The sequence below is a fragment of the Melospiza melodia genome, chromosome 1 (assembly GCF_035770615.1).
Source record: "Melospiza melodia melodia isolate bMelMel2 chromosome 1, bMelMel2.pri, whole genome shotgun sequence".
NCBI lineage: Eukaryota > Metazoa > Chordata > Aves > Passeriformes > Passerellidae > Melospiza > Melospiza melodia.
In genome coordinates, this window is record NC_086194.1 from 51,942,214 (window position 1) to 51,959,263 (window position 17,050).

A 17,050-nucleotide genomic window follows, 5' to 3' on the forward strand; every position below is an offset into this window, starting at 1 on the left:
TGTTGAGGACGGCCTTCGGTAAGTAAAAGTCACTTATAAATTAAGCATGTAGCAAAACCCTACCTAGTAAAAGGTATCTTATGAAGTTCTGACAGTTTTTCAATCTGGCAGTGGTAAAACCTGAGAAGCAATGATATTAGTGGAGTTACTCTGATGTGGTTGGACAAAAATGCATCTGGCAAAAATAAAATTAAAAAAAAAGGACAAAAAAAAATCAATATTCTTGCTAATGAGAGCCAACATTTATCTTACAGGGAACCTGAAGTTTTGCCTTCTGATTCTGAACCAGCCTTTGAACAAAGGTCATTTCCATTGTCTGTGGAACAGAGGTAATAACAACTTACATACATCTTCATTTGCTTATTTTCTTAGCTGTTACCCAGCTAATGTACTTCATGTCTGTTGAATTGCAGTGTGGTGATTTCCTCTTTACTAGAGCAGCCTTCTGGTGAGGGTGTGAACTGGCAGAGTATGTCCCTTGTTGCTGAATGCAGCAAATGAGCTGATTATGCAAATTCTGCCTCCCTGCATTGCACACGTCAGAGGGAACTTTGTGCACTGATCTGTGTAAGACTGTAGCTTTTCAGAGGCTTCTTAGGAACAATCATTGTTTTGCTGACAAAGTGTAGCAGATCAGTGGTGCATTGAAGAGTCTGGAAGTGAGCACTTCTTTAAAGGTCATCAGTGAAAAGTGTTAAATTTAATCAAAATAAAATGAACCGTGTCGATACTAAGTTGTGAAAGCGGTGGGGAATTTGCGTGCTTGTCAGAAATATGCAAATCAGATTTCACTACTCCTTTGTTAAATATGCACAGTGCTAATCATCATCTCTGGTATGATAGCTTCAGATTTGCTGACATTTTGTGGAGATATGTAAATCTTTACAAGCTTGGAGCTATTAATTCCTCCATGCAGGAACGTAGTCCTTCAGAAGCTTTCTGAAAAGCCACAGGAGCTGTCTCTAACTTACTCCCAGGATGGGAACCTTGCAGAGAGATTCCTCTTAACTGACTGGAGCAGATAGAGCTATTTGGTTGCACTATAGGCAGAAGGGCTGGCAGGGGGTAGCTGTGCAGTTAAAAGGAATTGAAATAAGGGATGAAGTGAGCAGGATATAGTCGCAGTACTTAATTCCAGTAAGCCCAAATTAGGTACCCATATAGCCAGAGGAATGATAAAATAAAGGAAGATAGTTGTACAAAATGATTCAAAGCATCTGAACAAGTGCTGTACCCCAAACAGACTCACTTTCATTTGCATAATCAGCAAGAAAGTAACAAGCAGTCAGTGGAAGGGCTGTCCAGTTATTTTATAGATGTGATTCTACATATTTTTTTCATTTAAAAAGATGCACTGAAACACCTGCTTTGTATTAAATGGACAAGGAGTGAAGCATTTGATCTTATTTCTATGTCCCACCTTTCCTGTTTTCAAGATTGGGGTTAAAAAAAGAGCCAGTGAACCAGACATGCACAGTTTCTGAATGGCAGTATTTAGTGCCTTGTAGTACCTTGCCTGTGTTGCTTTAGTGCTGTATTTCGTTGATCAAACTTTTGTTTTGTCTGTCCTTTAGAATATTAAGTCTTTAAAGTTTTTTTTTTTTAAACTTTAAGTCTTCCTCATTTGCTCAAACCATGGGGGCATGGTATTCTTACTGTAACACTAATGAGCCTTTAAACTGTAGTGCTTCTGTAAAGGGTTGAAGTAAGAAGCTGAATAAAGTCAAGTAGGCCAAAGACTGGCTAATTCAAAGCTACCTCAATGGGTTCCTGCTCTCTGAGCATAACTGTTTGGAAAGTGATCACTGGTGCTGTAAACAGTTTTCCAAAGGGTTTGTGGGAGGAGCAGAAGTCCTAATTAAGCTATTAAGACTTTTGCTGGGAGATTACTTTAAGAAATATGTGGATATTTTCTAAGTAAAATGACAGATGTAGGTGGTTAGGTAGTAAACATGAAATGTTTTTCTTCAAAGCATCTCAGCTGCAGCAAACCTTAGTGAACCCAGGACAAGGTTTTGGTAATGCCTGGCTTACAGTGCTAGTGGACTACTTGGGGTGTCAGCAGTTTTCTGGATGCTGCTTCTGGAGGAGGGATTGTTAGCACAGGGACTGTTGCAGGACTACAAGAACCTGGAGTTTGGCATGTGAACTGAAAGACGTTCTGAGGGATTCATCCTTAGGAACAATGCTTGATGACCAGCTGTATATGCTTGAGATATCATAAGGGAGAGATGAGAAGGAAATAATGGGGCTGTTAATCCACAGAATATTGCTAGCTACACAAACTTGGGGAGAAAACGAGAGAAAAATGCAAAGGAAAAATAAGATATTGTCCCACTTCTCTGAGTTACAGGAATCTTGTATTGTTATACTCAGTACAGAATGCTGAAATGTGTTATTTTCAAGTAGTTTGGTCCTATTGTCCTGGTTTAGGGCAAATTTGGGAGGAAAGCAAATGAAACAAGTATCATAAAGTTACCCTATGACGCCCATCAAAATAACTTCTTTTGTTAGTCATGTCAGTTTATTGTCAAGTAAAAAGTGATGTGATGTGAGATGTCCTAAGTTAAAAAAAAAAAACACATCAATAAGTGGCTATTCTAGGCTAAAATTGTCCCAGGTGTAACTCCTCTTGACCTTGAGAAAAAGTGGTTACAGCTAATTAACCTTTGTCTTATTACACACATTTATGAAATCTATTTTTACTGACATACTTTCTGAAGAACTATTTCAGTCAGTACAAGTTTGCATGAACTTCCTTCTTTGTGCTTTGTGAAGGACACTAAAATCAGATTTCATCACTTGCGAGAGACCTCTTTTACCATTCTTGCCATACAAGCTGGATAAGTGACAATAGTGAAGGAGTACAAGCTAAGGACTATATGATTTTAGTCTATTATATATCATGACTGTAGTGAATCAGTCTAGAATATATTCACTTGTTAGGTGTTTGGTACAGTCATGCAGTACTAGTGCTGTCCTAAAAGCAGGATGGAGGAAATGCTGGAGGAGGGACAGTTGCAAAAGCAGGATGAAGACTAATATGGCAGACAACACTGGTTGTTCCCTGAAGGATTTATTGGGCTGCGTATTGTGAGAAGGGGAAAAACCAAATGGCAAGAGAAATTGAAGAGAATAGATCAGTGAAGGGGAATAGGAGGTAATGTGGAAAATATGTCCAAGAGTCAGGACCCTGCTTTTCTCAAAGCTGCACACTTTTCTCTCTGTGAGTTTTCTATATGGAAGACTAGATCCAGTAGGCCTTACCTTAACAACACTGTCATGCATGCTAAATCCCTGCTTATGCAAAGTTTCTATCTCCTGGTTTGAATCCTATTTAATAAAAAAAGTATGGTTGTGAAAAAAATCCAGTTTGAATTAGTCTCTGGGGCTACTTCTTAAATGATTTCAAATGTAAATATATCTTTCACAGAATTGACTGTGAGTTGAAAGTCTGAAGCTGTCTTTATGTTAAGTTTGAAAAGTACAAAAGCCCAGGTTTTAGTGGCTGAAAACAGAATGGGCTTTCTGGGGAGTAAATGAAAGTTCCTGAGACTTTGATTCTGCTTTTAAAAATCTCTTTAATCAGAAATGCAATGACTTACTTATGCCAAGAATTACAGCTATGTCTAGTGCTGAGTGCTCTGACTTTTTGATGTCTCCCTAGGGAAGAGGCAGAATTATTGAAGTGCTGAGAAATCACCTCAGTGAAATTTGTCTTAAGTTCAGGATCTGAAAATTGTTTCTTGTTTCTGAAAATATTACCCCTACAATGTAATGCTACTCAAATGATCCAAAATCTCTTTATGTCTCTGCTTTATGATATGATGTTAAATGGCTATGCATTGCGGAGTGCTTTCCACTCTTAAATGTTGACAATGACAGCTCTAAAGAACAAGGAGTTATGCTCTGGAAAATAAGATTATTATTTAAAAAGTCAGAGTGAAATGACAACATTCCATAGCAACCTGATGATGTTGGGCTTTACAGTAGGAAAATGTGTCCATATGTATTTTTTAGTTCTCACAATGGTTGTCATACATTGGCCACTGTGCCTTCCTCAAAAGGATTGTGATTTCTTTCCACAAATAAATACTTTCCATGAAAGCTTTTCATCATACAAAACATGTTGAACAACTTCAAATATTAGCCATTCTTACTACCAAATGTCCTTGGCTAATGTATTACAATAAGCTACCATCATCCCTTTGGAAGGGGCTGACTGAATCCTGACTTGTGGGAGGTGTGTTTAATGTTGGACAAGTCAATAGAAAGGAGGCATCTATGAAACCAGGCTGCAAAAATATCCTTCAGGTGCACATCCCTAAACAGTCCCTTCCCTAGACAACTCTTTCCAGTGAAGGAATTTGGGGTCTATCTGTGTCATCTTGTGCTGCTCTACAGACAACATGACATATGCATGACCAGCCACTTCATATGCATAGTGTATGGGCGTTTTATGTCACCTTGTAGATCATGAAAAGGGAGGAGCTCCAGAAATAGAAATGTTGCTCACCCTGGAGGCTCCAGCTCTATATTGTGTGTGAGGTCTATTTAGTGAGATAACAGAAAGTATTCTTTTATGTCAGCAGTGTAGTAAGTCAAATCCAAATGCTGTTAGTGTCTTCAAATGGTATTTTCTTAGACTATTTATATTGTGATGGCTTATCCATAAACTGAGTTTTCTCTATTAATATCCATATTGCAACTGCTCAATCAAAGCAACTGTTGCATTCCAAATCCTCTGTTGAATGTCAGGCAACTTTCCTGTCAAGGCCAGCCTACTCTTTGGTGAAAATGCCAATAATGAATGGTTAGTGAGCACCTAGAGGTGACTGTGCATTACCAAATATCTCTCCTAACTAAACAATCAGATCAGAAAATGTGCTGATTTGTATGAATGATTTCCAAGTCACCTGTCTTTGAATGCCACATGCTGCCATACATTCTGTGTTCCATATGCTTTTGTCTGCAGTGATTGATATATAATTGGTGATTTATATTTTGAATGTCTTCAGTTGAGGTTCAAGAGGGAAGTAAGATATAAGTAGCAATACTAAGTCCAGGTATCAGTTCAGATGTACAGAGGGGAAGGTAACAGATCAGTTGGAAAAGTTTTAATGTCTGAAGAAAAGATATTGTAGTAATAAGAGGAGGGGGAAGTAACCTGACTTTCCCTGGTACTATTTTTTTCTTCTGTATGACTAATACCTTTTCCTTTAGTCTTTAGGAGTTGAACTCACCTACACTTCCAGAATTATTAGTATGTGCAGCCATTCACTTGCCCTTTTACCCGTCATCCAATGAGCTTGCCTTGTTGGCATATGGTGAGCTTTTTTCTCACCTTTTATTTTCATTTCTAGCTGAACTTGCTTGTAATATATCTCAAATTTGTACTGGACCCAGAATTGGCAGTTGGCATAAAACTTGAGGGAATTCAGAGCAGCTACTATTAATAAATAGGAAAATGTTCATAAAAATGGTGATTGGGATGTCACATGGACCTGTATGCTTTATTGCACTTCCTAGCAGGCATCCAGACTAGCAGTAACTCTTACTGCTGGCCTCAGCTAAACTACTCTGTTCTCCACTGAGAGCAGAGGGACTCTGCTCTATTGGACTTCTAAAATGTCAATATGAAGTTCATTTTTCCATATTTGAATCAAAACAGGAATATAATTTCTAGTTTGTATTTAATAACTTAAATTTGATGTTCTGTGACACTTAATTTAGATTTAAACAACACTTTGTTATGGTGATGTTCCTGTTGTTGGATTGCATGCGAGTTAGGTCCTTCAGCTACAGGAGTCTGAGAGAAGTTATTTCAAGTGTTCTTAAGGGTAGGGAATCTATGATATGCTTTAGGAACAAGAAAATCTGGCCCTCTCTAGGACATGCCTTAAGCTTGGATGTGAACCACAGAATCATTTGGAAAAGACCTCTGAGATCATAGAGTCCAGCCTTTGATTGATCACCACCTGTCACATGGCACTATGTGCCACATCCAGTTGTTTCTTGAACATCTCCAGGGACTGTGGGCTTCCCTGGGCAGCCCATTCCAGTATTTAACAACTCTTTTAGTGAAGAAATTCCAGCTGATGTCCAGCCTGCACCTTCCCTGGAGCTGTTGGAGGTTGCATCCTCTTATCTGGTGACTTGTTACCTGGGGAAAGAGGCTGATCTTCACCTGGCTCCAACCTGCTTTTAGGCAGCTGTAACGAGGGATGAGGTCTCCCCTGAGCCTCCTTTCCTCCAGGCTGAACAGCCCCAGCTCCCTCAACTGCTCCTCACAGGGCTTGTGTTCCAGACCCTTCCCCAGCCTTGTAGCCCTTCTTTGGACATGCTGCAGCACCTCTTTTCAAATGAGACAAGGCAAAACTAGGCACAGGACTCAAGGTGTGAAGTAAGGTCTGGATCTTAGGATATGCAGTAGTTTGCACTAGAAGGGATTTTGGGAAGAGAGCTTTTGTAGACTGTGCTTTGCCTATGACTCTGTATAAGTTTGATATCAACCAGATTTTCAGTGGTGAACTGGAAGCCTAAATTTATCTTTAGAAAACAAAGCTTAAAACTCCAGAAATATGATAAAATTATTCTATTTGTGACATATATATTGTTAGTGCCTTTCTGGTTTGGAATTTGGGATCTTGAGCAACATAGGTTAGGTGTGTGGACAATTTAAAAGGTAGGTGTTTTTTGAGAATTTTTAGATAGTTATTGGCAAAGCTGAGGACAGAGCTGATCTTCTAGGCCTTTTGCATGGATCAAGTTCCTTCATCATAGTAGAAGCTGTGACAGAATGAGGTCTCTAGATAAATTTTGAGACATAGTCAGCTGAATATGCTTTGTTGTTGATTTTAATTCTGTGCAAATCCAGCAGCAGGAAATTCTGAGACCTAAAACAATTTTTTATTTGTTTTATGGATTTGAGATTTTGTTTGAAAATGAAAAAAAAAAAAATAGAGTAATTAAGATTCCCCTCTGTGATGCTTTGAAAAACTAAACCCCGCTGAGCTGAAGTTCAGAGTAACAGAACAATAGAGAATTACTTTGAAGTACTAGTGAGAAGCATAACAGATGATTACAGCACAAGGAAAAAATTGGGAGGTTATTACAGTGCCTTTTCTATGAGGCCAGGATGCAAATCCCATTAGGGGAGTTCTATTGTTACAAGATTTGCTGTATGGAGGGCTTTGATAGCATCGTGCTATATATCTGGTTACCATGATGTTTCCCAGAGGACTGTTGAAAGAAGGAGCTTTGGAAAATACTGTCAGGAGAGTGCTTTGGAGCACCCCAAGCAGAAAGAGAAGGACGAGACAATAGGCAAAAAAGATTATTCATGACTCATTTTGTTAGTGATTCAAGAAGAGCAATTGTCCTGGGAATGAACTCGAGGAGCAGAGGTGAATGCATGAGGTTAGCATAAGTAAAGCCTGTGTCAGAAAAGAGCAGGTTTTTAATCCCAGGAAAGGAACTCCTGGATTTTCACTGCCTCAAGCTACACAGAGAAAAAGTATATAAAAACATTGTTTCTCTGGGAGTTACTACAGGGCAAAAGTATTATTTTCACAGCTAGAGCTTAGCATGAATCCATTACTAGGGTGAAATGTTAAGGTCTTGTAAAATATGGATGTTATCTAGGGTTGTCTGTGTCAGGGTCTTCTCACTGGCTCTGATGGCCTTTGGATCAAACCATTGTTTTATAGTCTTCCTTTTTCTCTTACTCCTGGGTTGCCTTAGGGCAGAAAAACATTTTTTTAATAATAAGGAAATAAAAAAAAAGGAAAACAAAAGAAAAAAAAAGTCCCAAGAAGCCCACAGTGGTACAAGTGGCTCACCTTGATCCAGTGGTGATTTCAAATGGTGACTGCTTTTTAAAAGTGGATTTTTTCTTTTTTATTTGCCTGGGTCTTGTTGTATTTCCAGATTTTGAATTTTAAAAGTTTTTATTATTTTATTACCCTGACTGCAATTATGACTAACTCACCCAGTGAACAGTTTAACTCTTCTGTAATATGTTGAGACTATGCTAGTATTTATTAGCTACTAACTGATGGAGTGCATCCTTCATTGTGTTCAGTGCCTGAACGGACAGCAGTAGTTTGAGAAAATGGATGCTGGACTGCTGATTTTCTCATTTGAATGGTATTGCATGCTGTCTTGCTCACCCGTATTATCAAGTATTAAAATTGAACTGTAAATTCATATAGTCATAAAATAGATATCTTTTCTGCTCTACTCATTGTCTCTTCTCTTTTGTAAAGTAGGCTGTTTTGTTAAATTTCAGCGTTATATGAATGTGCTATTAAAACAATCTGTGCATTTACATTTATAAAACAGCATAGTAGGATTATTTTATTTAATAATGTGTAATTGGTTAGATGTTAGCCAAAAATGTAGCACATAGAAGTGGAACAAGTATTGTGGCTGTTAACATCATTTTTTCTTGCAAGTTAACAATTCTTCATCTGATACTCTGAAAAGACAATGGTGATGTATATCAGCCTATCTTTAGTTTCATGTACAGTGAATCACATTGGAAAAGGAGCAAAACATTGTCATAGGTTTTTTGTTGGGGAAAATTCCACTGACCTCAGAAATAATGGGGACAAACTATAATTTTTAGGGGTGTTTCATCTTCCATTGTTGGAAGCTATATGACTAGCACAGCCTGATGTATAAGCTCTTGATATCAATATTCCCTCAATTACTTTGAATTAATTTGGTTCAGACCTCCATAAAATTGTTTCTTTAAAGAGGGCCTCCCTCTATTTTCACTGAAATAAACCTTAATGTTAAATTGGATCTCCTGGATAAGTTGTAACCACAAGAATCAATGTTGGTTCAATGTCAGCATCATTAGCACTGAAATAATTTGGTACTTTGGAGTATGAGTATCATTCTGTTGGATTTTCTTTTGAAAAACTCCAGCTCCTTCAAACCTTTGCTGCTTATGTTCAGACCCCAAGGTCTGGCTCATTGGGAGTTCTGTTTCTGGCAGTGGAAGTCATTAAGCAGGTAACTAAGTTTTTCCTTGTCTGAACGTGCACTTTTTCTTTCAAGCTTCTTGATGTTACCTACAACAAGCCCTTAGCTTCAGGCCCTGGCTTCCAGAAGTCCATAGTATCACCTTGGTGTTTTGTGAGGTGTAATAAGTTATGACTGAATGATTGTCAGGTTAAACTGGATAGTAACAGAACAGCACACTTGAAATATTATTATTTCTTTTGAGGGGAAAAGGAGAAAGAGGGGCTGATTTGTCACTGCAAGTCTTTGAAGAGACCCTAAACATTTTGAAGTGCAAGAATTGGAAAGGCTCAGAATGCCTTTAGACTGACCTATTTGGCAACATAAGTGTCCTAAGTAAGAACACAAACTTGTAACATGCTGTTGCAAGGACTTAAAATTAACTTGGGGATATGGTAATTCTGTACATTGCTAATAAACTTCAGATTTTTACAAAGTATTATGGGTAAGTTATTTAGCCTGTGAAAATACATGCTTCAACAAAACAACAAGCTCATGTTTTAGTACAGGATTAAGGTGGGTCCATTGGATTTTGAAGTCCTTTGAGGTACAAGGCAAAAGTGGTGTAAGTGCAGTGCCTGGCCCAAATCATACCAGAAGTAAAATACTTTGATTATCTCTTGGTTTTGGATGCCTAAATTGCCACCTTAAGTGGATTCTGGTTTCCTAACCTTCCCTTTTACCCATCCAGGACTGGGAGGGAAGCTGAGCACTGAGCAGCTGAGACATGCCGTCATGTGGCACATCTTAACAGCTTGGCCTATGTTTCATCTTGATTTAAAACCAATGAAAGCACTGAATGTTTGAACAGTCCACTTACTGTCTTGACAGCTAATCCAAGATAAAGGGAATGAGAATTATACCTTCTATTCCTAGGAGGATAAATATTAAGTCCCTTATTCCTTACACAGAGCATGACTATGAATAAACCTTTTCAAAGCAGCAGTGCAGTATAGTTTCTCATTCTTTTAAAACTTAGAAATCTGAAGAATTTTAGCAGTCAGAAGAATTTTATAGATAAGCCTGTATCACAAAAGTAGTGTAGAAATTATATCTCTCTAATTTTTAGAGTTATTTTCTTCCTATCCCAGTTTTAAGTAAATGTGAAAAGTCATGTTCTCTATGGTGGATGCTGCATTTGAAGGCACCTCTGTTGTCATTCAGACTGAAATATTTTCATTGCTAAAAAGATATGCAGTAATTACAGATCTGGAACATGATTGCTGATGAAGTTTTGAGAGAAAGTGATTAATATCAGGAAAATGTGCTCAAGAAGCCACAACATTTGGTCATTGTCAAATGAATTGCCCTTAGCATGGCATAGATCATGTGTCAACTCTGTTTAACTGAGCTGTGTAATCATTTTGACAAATACATGCAAGGCTGTCTTAAGGTATCAAAAGGTGTATTTAAATTGCAGGAAAGGCTTTAGACCATCAGAAGAATCTTCTGGCAGTAGTAGTCTTACATAGAACTTTGAGCAGGTTGAACCCTCTGAATATCTTAGAGAACTGTCAGGTTTGGTTCACTTCCGTGCTTATTCAGAGATTCAGACACTGTGCTTTTTGATTTGTTTTCCAAAATTGAATAACTGTTATAGAAGTTGTGGTGGGAACAGAAAGTGAAAAAAGACATGGACAGAAGGGGAAGATTGAGCAACATGTTCAAGTACATAGAGAATTACTGTATAATCCATCATTTTTAGGGAGGAAAAAAGGTCAGAACAAGTGGGATTGTAGCCAATTTTAATTCCTGAGAATATTAACATATTAAGGAAGTAGACTGGTTCTTCAAATCTGTCTATACATTGTCCTTGCTGGTATTATATTAATAACTCTGATCTTATCAACTATTTGGCAAAAGCAAGTTTCCCTTTTTTTAAAAATTTTTGTGAACCTGTCTTTCTCTTTGCTTCCTGAAGGAGCTGAGGAAACATAAGAGGGTGCATGCCATAGTAATTGTCCACTTAATCTCACACTGACAAGGTTTAAAGTTGCTTAAGTACTAGTGCACTGGGTCCTCCAGTTATATCTCTCTTAACTTGGGATATTTAGCTGAAGTTTATTTGTTTCCTAGGTTGATGCTAGTATTTTCCTCAGTCAATGGACAGAGATCCGAGTTGTCTTCTGGATCGCCATGGAAATTTAGATATATCTGCTAGGTACCTATAATTGAGGAGGTGTGGAGGCCTGAATAGAAGCCCTGATGTCAGGTTATTTTCTCTTCTTTGCCAGTGTAGTGCAAAAAATATAAAGAGGAAAGTAAATTCTGTGGGAGTCTATAGTTAGTCTGCTCTATTTAATCTCAGTGTTGTCTTCTACTCTCAAGTCTTTCCCATTAGCCATGTCAAACTTTCCTTCTCTATTTAGCAACAGGAGAGGGACAATAAGGGTAAGGCCCTGGAGACTGCAAAGCTATCATCTAATTCTGAACATGCTGTGGTTGTGGTTTTCCTTGACCACCTCTTTTTCTGTAGGCCTATGCACCTTTGTCAGCGAGCAACATTCTCATTAGGACTTTGTAAAACCCAGATACATATTAACAAGGCATCCAGAGCTGACCTTTTGTCTGGAAGGGAGATTGCTCTTAGCAGTGATTTGTGAAGTCTGCTTTCCTTGGTGAATTTAGGATCTGTTTAGTGTTTAAGATTACTTCTAAATCATGCATTTAATTTTTATTGCTTTTTCTTTAGCTCTATAGATTTGAGTGAGCGTTAATGCAGCACTCATATTTCATTAGTGACTATAGTGCTTCACATCCTTTATATTCACCTTCTAGAAATGCTATGGCAGCAGAACTGACTATGCCAAAATGCATAAGAAAGGGTAGAAATAATAAATGCACTATCAATTTGGCTGACACAATTCAACATTTTAAGTTTTGTGTGTGACCCACTGTTCATCTCTGGCAATTTGAATATACATATGCAGTGTCCTTTTTAAAAATGTGTGGGACAATAAGGAGGCTCTAGTGTTATTAGCATAGTAAATCTTTACTAAAACAGTTTTCTTTTATATTGCAAGGGCGTGCTGCTGCTGTCCTCTTTTAGATATTAAAATTAGAGGCGTGAAAAATTTGTTGAAGTCTGCAGCAAGTCTTAACAGGGTTGTGGGGGAGGATTTTATTTTGTGGTGGCTTTGAGTTTTTTTGTTTGGCCTTTTTTTTTTGTGTGTGAGGCCTTTTTTTCTTTTGTGAGTGTGCTATCTTATCCTACTGGCACTGCTTATAATAGCATGAATAACTGCACACTGAACCTTTGTCCTTGCTGGTGCAGTAGCATCAAACTATCTAGGCCACTCCTTTATGACGGTAGTGCAGGATGCTGTAGTTGATAATCCATATTACTAGCCATAAAAGGTTGGGGAAAAGGATCTTGGAGACACTTGAGGGCAACAAATTTACATTTTTTATGTTGTATTTGCAGTAAAGAAGTATCCAGCTCCTTCCTAGGTCCAGAAGAATGGCACAATCATTGCCTCCAAACTGAATGCACTGCTAAAAATAAACTATAAAAGATTTTGTACTGAATAGTTTAGGCTGTTCAAAGCCTATTAATATCCTTACTCCTAGTTTGTTTGTAATGCTTTTCCTAGCCTTGTATTATAAAAGCAGAATATCACTGTTTCCCATGAGTTAGTACAGTGGTCTGAAGGGGGCCTAATGGTGTGTTTTCCTTCAATCATAGACACAGTTGTTGACCCTGGAAATTAGGAACTTGTGTGAGTGTTGGTTTTTCTTACTGAAAGGGCAAAGCCACTGTAGACATTCAGATGGGAGCTAAAAGTCATTTTTAGACACTAGTAGATACTGAATGTCAGTGGATTTGATAATTTCATGCTGAAGTCTTAGGATCAGAGAATGGTGATAAGTAATGCTCTCATTAGTGTCAAAACCCCTCTGATACAGACTGAAGAATTATGAGCTTTGGTTTAGGAAACCCCTCCATGTGAAAAGATCAAAAGTCATTTGAGTCTGCTCCCTTGGGAGTTCAGTGATTTATTTTTCTACAATGAGTTAGGAGCTATTGGCCTTGCCCCAAGGAATCTAGAAAAAGTAGGATGTGGAAGTGGAATATAGATTTGTGGGAGGGCACTGAGTCTTGACTTCTCTGTGGAAGTGCTCCTCTCTCTGAACATGGAGGAGTGATTGTTTAGCTGTATGTTTCTTTAGGTCACTTCAGAGATTTTTCTAGTCTAGAGGTGTTTCTGGTTCTCATGTGATACCTCATTTTCTGTTTGGGATTCATCACCTGGATCAGAAATGTGTTTCAAGTCATACTGCAAGTACTTACCCTGCCTGTAATATGTCTGAAATGCCAAATGTTACCAGACACCGAGAAAAGCAGTGGAAAGGAGCATGTGGCACCACATTCAAGTTTGAAACACACATGTTCTGAGCAGCCAATACTGTGGCAACGTGTTACTGGGGTATCTTCCTGTTCACTCAGCATTTGAGATATAGTGCTAAAATAAACCAATTGTCACAGTGTCCACTAGGGTCTGAAAACCAATCTTTCATTTACTTGTATTAAAGCAATGTTTGTTCAGGATGTTGTTTCTGTCTATTGGTAATGCTGTAGCACAGGCTTATTTTGTTTAGAAAAGGCATTCTGAATCCATGCTAGAAGCAGCTGAGGGAGAAGTTGAATGTGAAGTTTGACACACTGTATTTTCATGGAGAATATACGACATTTGAGCATTCCAGGAGAAATGTTGAAGTTGCAATATACCCAAGGAGACGTAAGCATAAGCAGTATTTTTTCACAGTAGCCTGGAGAAGTTATGCCATTTAAAACTGGCAAGTTCCGTTGCCTTCAATTCTTTGGAAAATCCTACTCAAATCACGTAAAAAATACATGTTTGTCTAATTGAGGTCCCCAGACTTTCTTTTCCTGATTACAAATGAAAGTTGGGAAGAGATCCTTTCATGCTAAGATGTGAGTATCCATATATCATGAGTCTTCTTTTTGGGCATGGTGGTTGTTGAGATCTGATCAAGTATTGATAATTATCAAAGTTTATGGTTTCAAGACTTATGTAGAGTGTTTGAGTGTGATAAGGAAAGAGGCCAAAATCCTTCATCAGTTGTGAAGGTTGTGTATAGCTACGTGGTTTTCTTCTTTTTTGTATGAGTTATTTCTGTTCAGAAGATAGAGGTGGATCAATCTTCTTTCAACCCTTGTTGGCAAAAGACTGCAAGTCTTGTAACCATTGGTCAGCTTTTCCATGACTTCATTAAATCTTGGCTTGGTGCCTATCTCCTTAAAGCCTGGTGGGCTGTGGATGATGAGCTGGCATTCCATTCTGGATGTCAGCTTGTGTAGGAGCATGAATCATAATTTGCATGATGGTGGAATCTCAGGTTTCCACAAAAATGCTTATCCAGACAAACCCCAAACAGCAACACCTTCCCAAGTAACCCTTCCCTTGGGTAAGAATTCTTTGGAGGAATGCAGTAAAATGAATCCTGAATGTTACGAGTAATTTTTTCAATCTCAGCTTTTTTTATCTGCCAACTTTGTGTTGGAGTTTAATCTATTAAAGTTCCAAATGAGTGTGAATTCCAGTTCATTGCCCACTGATATTATTTAGACCGTAAGACTTGTGAAATGGATTTTATTGACACGTTTGAAAGTTAACCCTCTCCTGTGCTCCTGTGCTATGGATAGCCTCTGAATGTACAGGCTGCAACCTTGTCAAAATCTCTAATGTAAAAACTTTGGAAATGTAAACAAATACTGATGGCTTGGGCCAAAAATAAATTACATTTTTGTCACTCAGAATTTTATTTCTTTTCAGTAGGTTCATGAGGAAGTAATTAATCAACTGATGTTTGATACCAAGGTATTTATTCAGTTATTTTACAGCATTTGCTTTTATTTGCAGCCACAGGCACTTGAGACAGAAGTCCTGTTCCTACTAATGTCAAAAGCAGTTGATTCCTTGACTTCAGTAACAGTTTCAGAAAGAAGTGAATATTTCAGCTGCCTTCACTGCCCTTGCTAATAGATCTCATCACTCTCCAGTGCAGTAAAGTCTTTGTGTGAGTTATCCTTCCTTAGGAGAAGAAGGGAGAAGTTTCCAATAGGATGAGCTGTCTATACAGCATTAATAAGACACTTTATTTCTTCCCTCCCTCGCCCTACCTTCAAAGATGCTATAATGGAAAACAGATATGGTCAACTGCTTCAGCTGTTTCCCATTCTTTATCTGAAAGTTACATTTTTATAAGTAGCTCATAAAAGAGTAATAAATTCTGATTTGCTAAAAGCCATCTGGTTAATGGATTGCTTCAGAACTATTTATAATAGGATCTATCTATGTAATTAACAGTTAAAGGCACAAGCAGTTTATTTTATAAGATGCATATGGCCATTGTTTATTAATTCTTTGCAAGCAATGTGTGACTGCATTCTAAATTCCAGGACAGATTTTGTTTAAAACAAGTGTAATATTGAGTTAATAATTTTAAATATCGTTTATAGCTGTATCATGTCTCCAGAAATTGTCTCCCTTCACCAGTGTGTGCTGTTCTGGAAGGCTTACACCTTGGATTTAAATCTACTGGTTGAAAACAGCAGAACTTGATGAAGGCAGATGCAGCAATAGGGTCTGAATTTGGTCAGCCAGAGCAATGCGTTGTAGAATGCATGGGTGTAAACTTCATCTTCCATTCAGCTGGAAGGATATGAGAGCTCAAGACAGAGATACAAGAGGCAGTGGTTTGTTCTGATGTATCTATTGATGTGCAGGGCTGAGTTTCAGGTAGAGTTTGGCAGCCTTTCACCAAGTCCAGCCTCATCTCTCCTGCTTGTTTTGGCATACTGTTGCAGCTCCTCAGGGACTCACATGGCACAGCCAGCCACGTATGCCAAAAACTCTTAGGAACTACCACAGAGCTGCTGCTGACTGATAGGTTGAGTGTGAGGAAGTGTCACTCTGTCATGATTCAACCACTTTGATACCTTTAGAAATAAAATGAGAAGGACCTAAAGGTATCAAGTGTTTTTTACATCCTTCTTGGTGATATTCAAACCTTTATTTGAGAGGTGGGATACCACACACTACTTCCTTGGGCTGTGCATCCTCTTTGTGGTGCTCAAAAGTCTCGTTCAACTTAAGATTATTTTCCTAAATGATTCTTTAAAAGTCCTCCAAACATCTAGCAAAATTAAAATGCTTAGCTGATCTTGTGTGAAAAGAAAAAGATTGCAGACACATAGCAATTTCAGAGAAGCTGGCAGGAATTTTTAATGTGACTGAAAGTGTCTGAGTGACAAATTAGTAATAAAAATGTCACTAATTAGACCGTAGTAAAATCTTGATAATCAAAACTACTTGGGTGAGACTAAATATATTCAGATGACGGGTAGGCCAGATAATGGGAATCAGCTGAACAGAGAGACAAGCTGGCAGCTTGTTACAAAGGGAGGCTTAGAGACATGGTGGGTGTTGTGAATAAACAAGCACCTAAAGTAATTACAGAACACAGTCAAAAAGTAATAATGAAAGGATAGCTGGATGAAGAATTTTAAATAGTAGGGAAACATCACATCCCTTGAATGAAGGAGGACAGAGGCAGTGCTAGAATTTTGTGGTTTTATTGAGACAAGTAAGCCTGGCTTAAACCAGACTGAAATCTTCTCTGTTCTATCAAAATGGGTCCTGTGTGCTCAAATGGGCCTTTTGGGTTTCCTATTTTGTAACCAGCACAAGTTCATGACATGGACACCAATAGGATTTGGGTCTGCAGCAGGATCAATTACCTCTTTAAGAGGGTTTAGGTTAGCTGGTTTCCTCAGGTAACAGGGGAGTTCTCTAGTAAGAACTGCTAACATACTTTTGGGGAAAGGGAGGGGATACAAAGAGGTTTACTTTGTTCACTTTATCCTTGAGCAGCTGGGTTAAGAAATGCGTTTTAGTAGAAAATATGCATGTCCACAGAATAAAGGAAGAATCCAATGTCAGTATCAGCTACTGTGTGAGAAAGAAGAAAAATCTCTAGCCTTAGAGGAATGTCT

The 17,050-nt window shown here is 38.2% G+C and overlaps 1 protein-coding gene across 2 annotated transcripts in view; it reads left to right on the top strand.

Moving 5' to 3' along the window:
* TPK1 (thiamin pyrophosphokinase 1) overlaps positions 1-17,050 on the top strand; it is a 302,807-nt gene that overhangs the window by 57,117 nt on the left and 228,640 nt on the right. For both annotated transcript variants that reach the window (XM_063158005.1, XM_063158004.1), the window contains exon 2: positions 255-329. In XM_063158005.1, the coding sequence (XP_063014075.1) occupies positions 255-329 (75 nt within the window). The remainder of the gene's footprint in view (positions 1-254; positions 330-17,050) is intronic.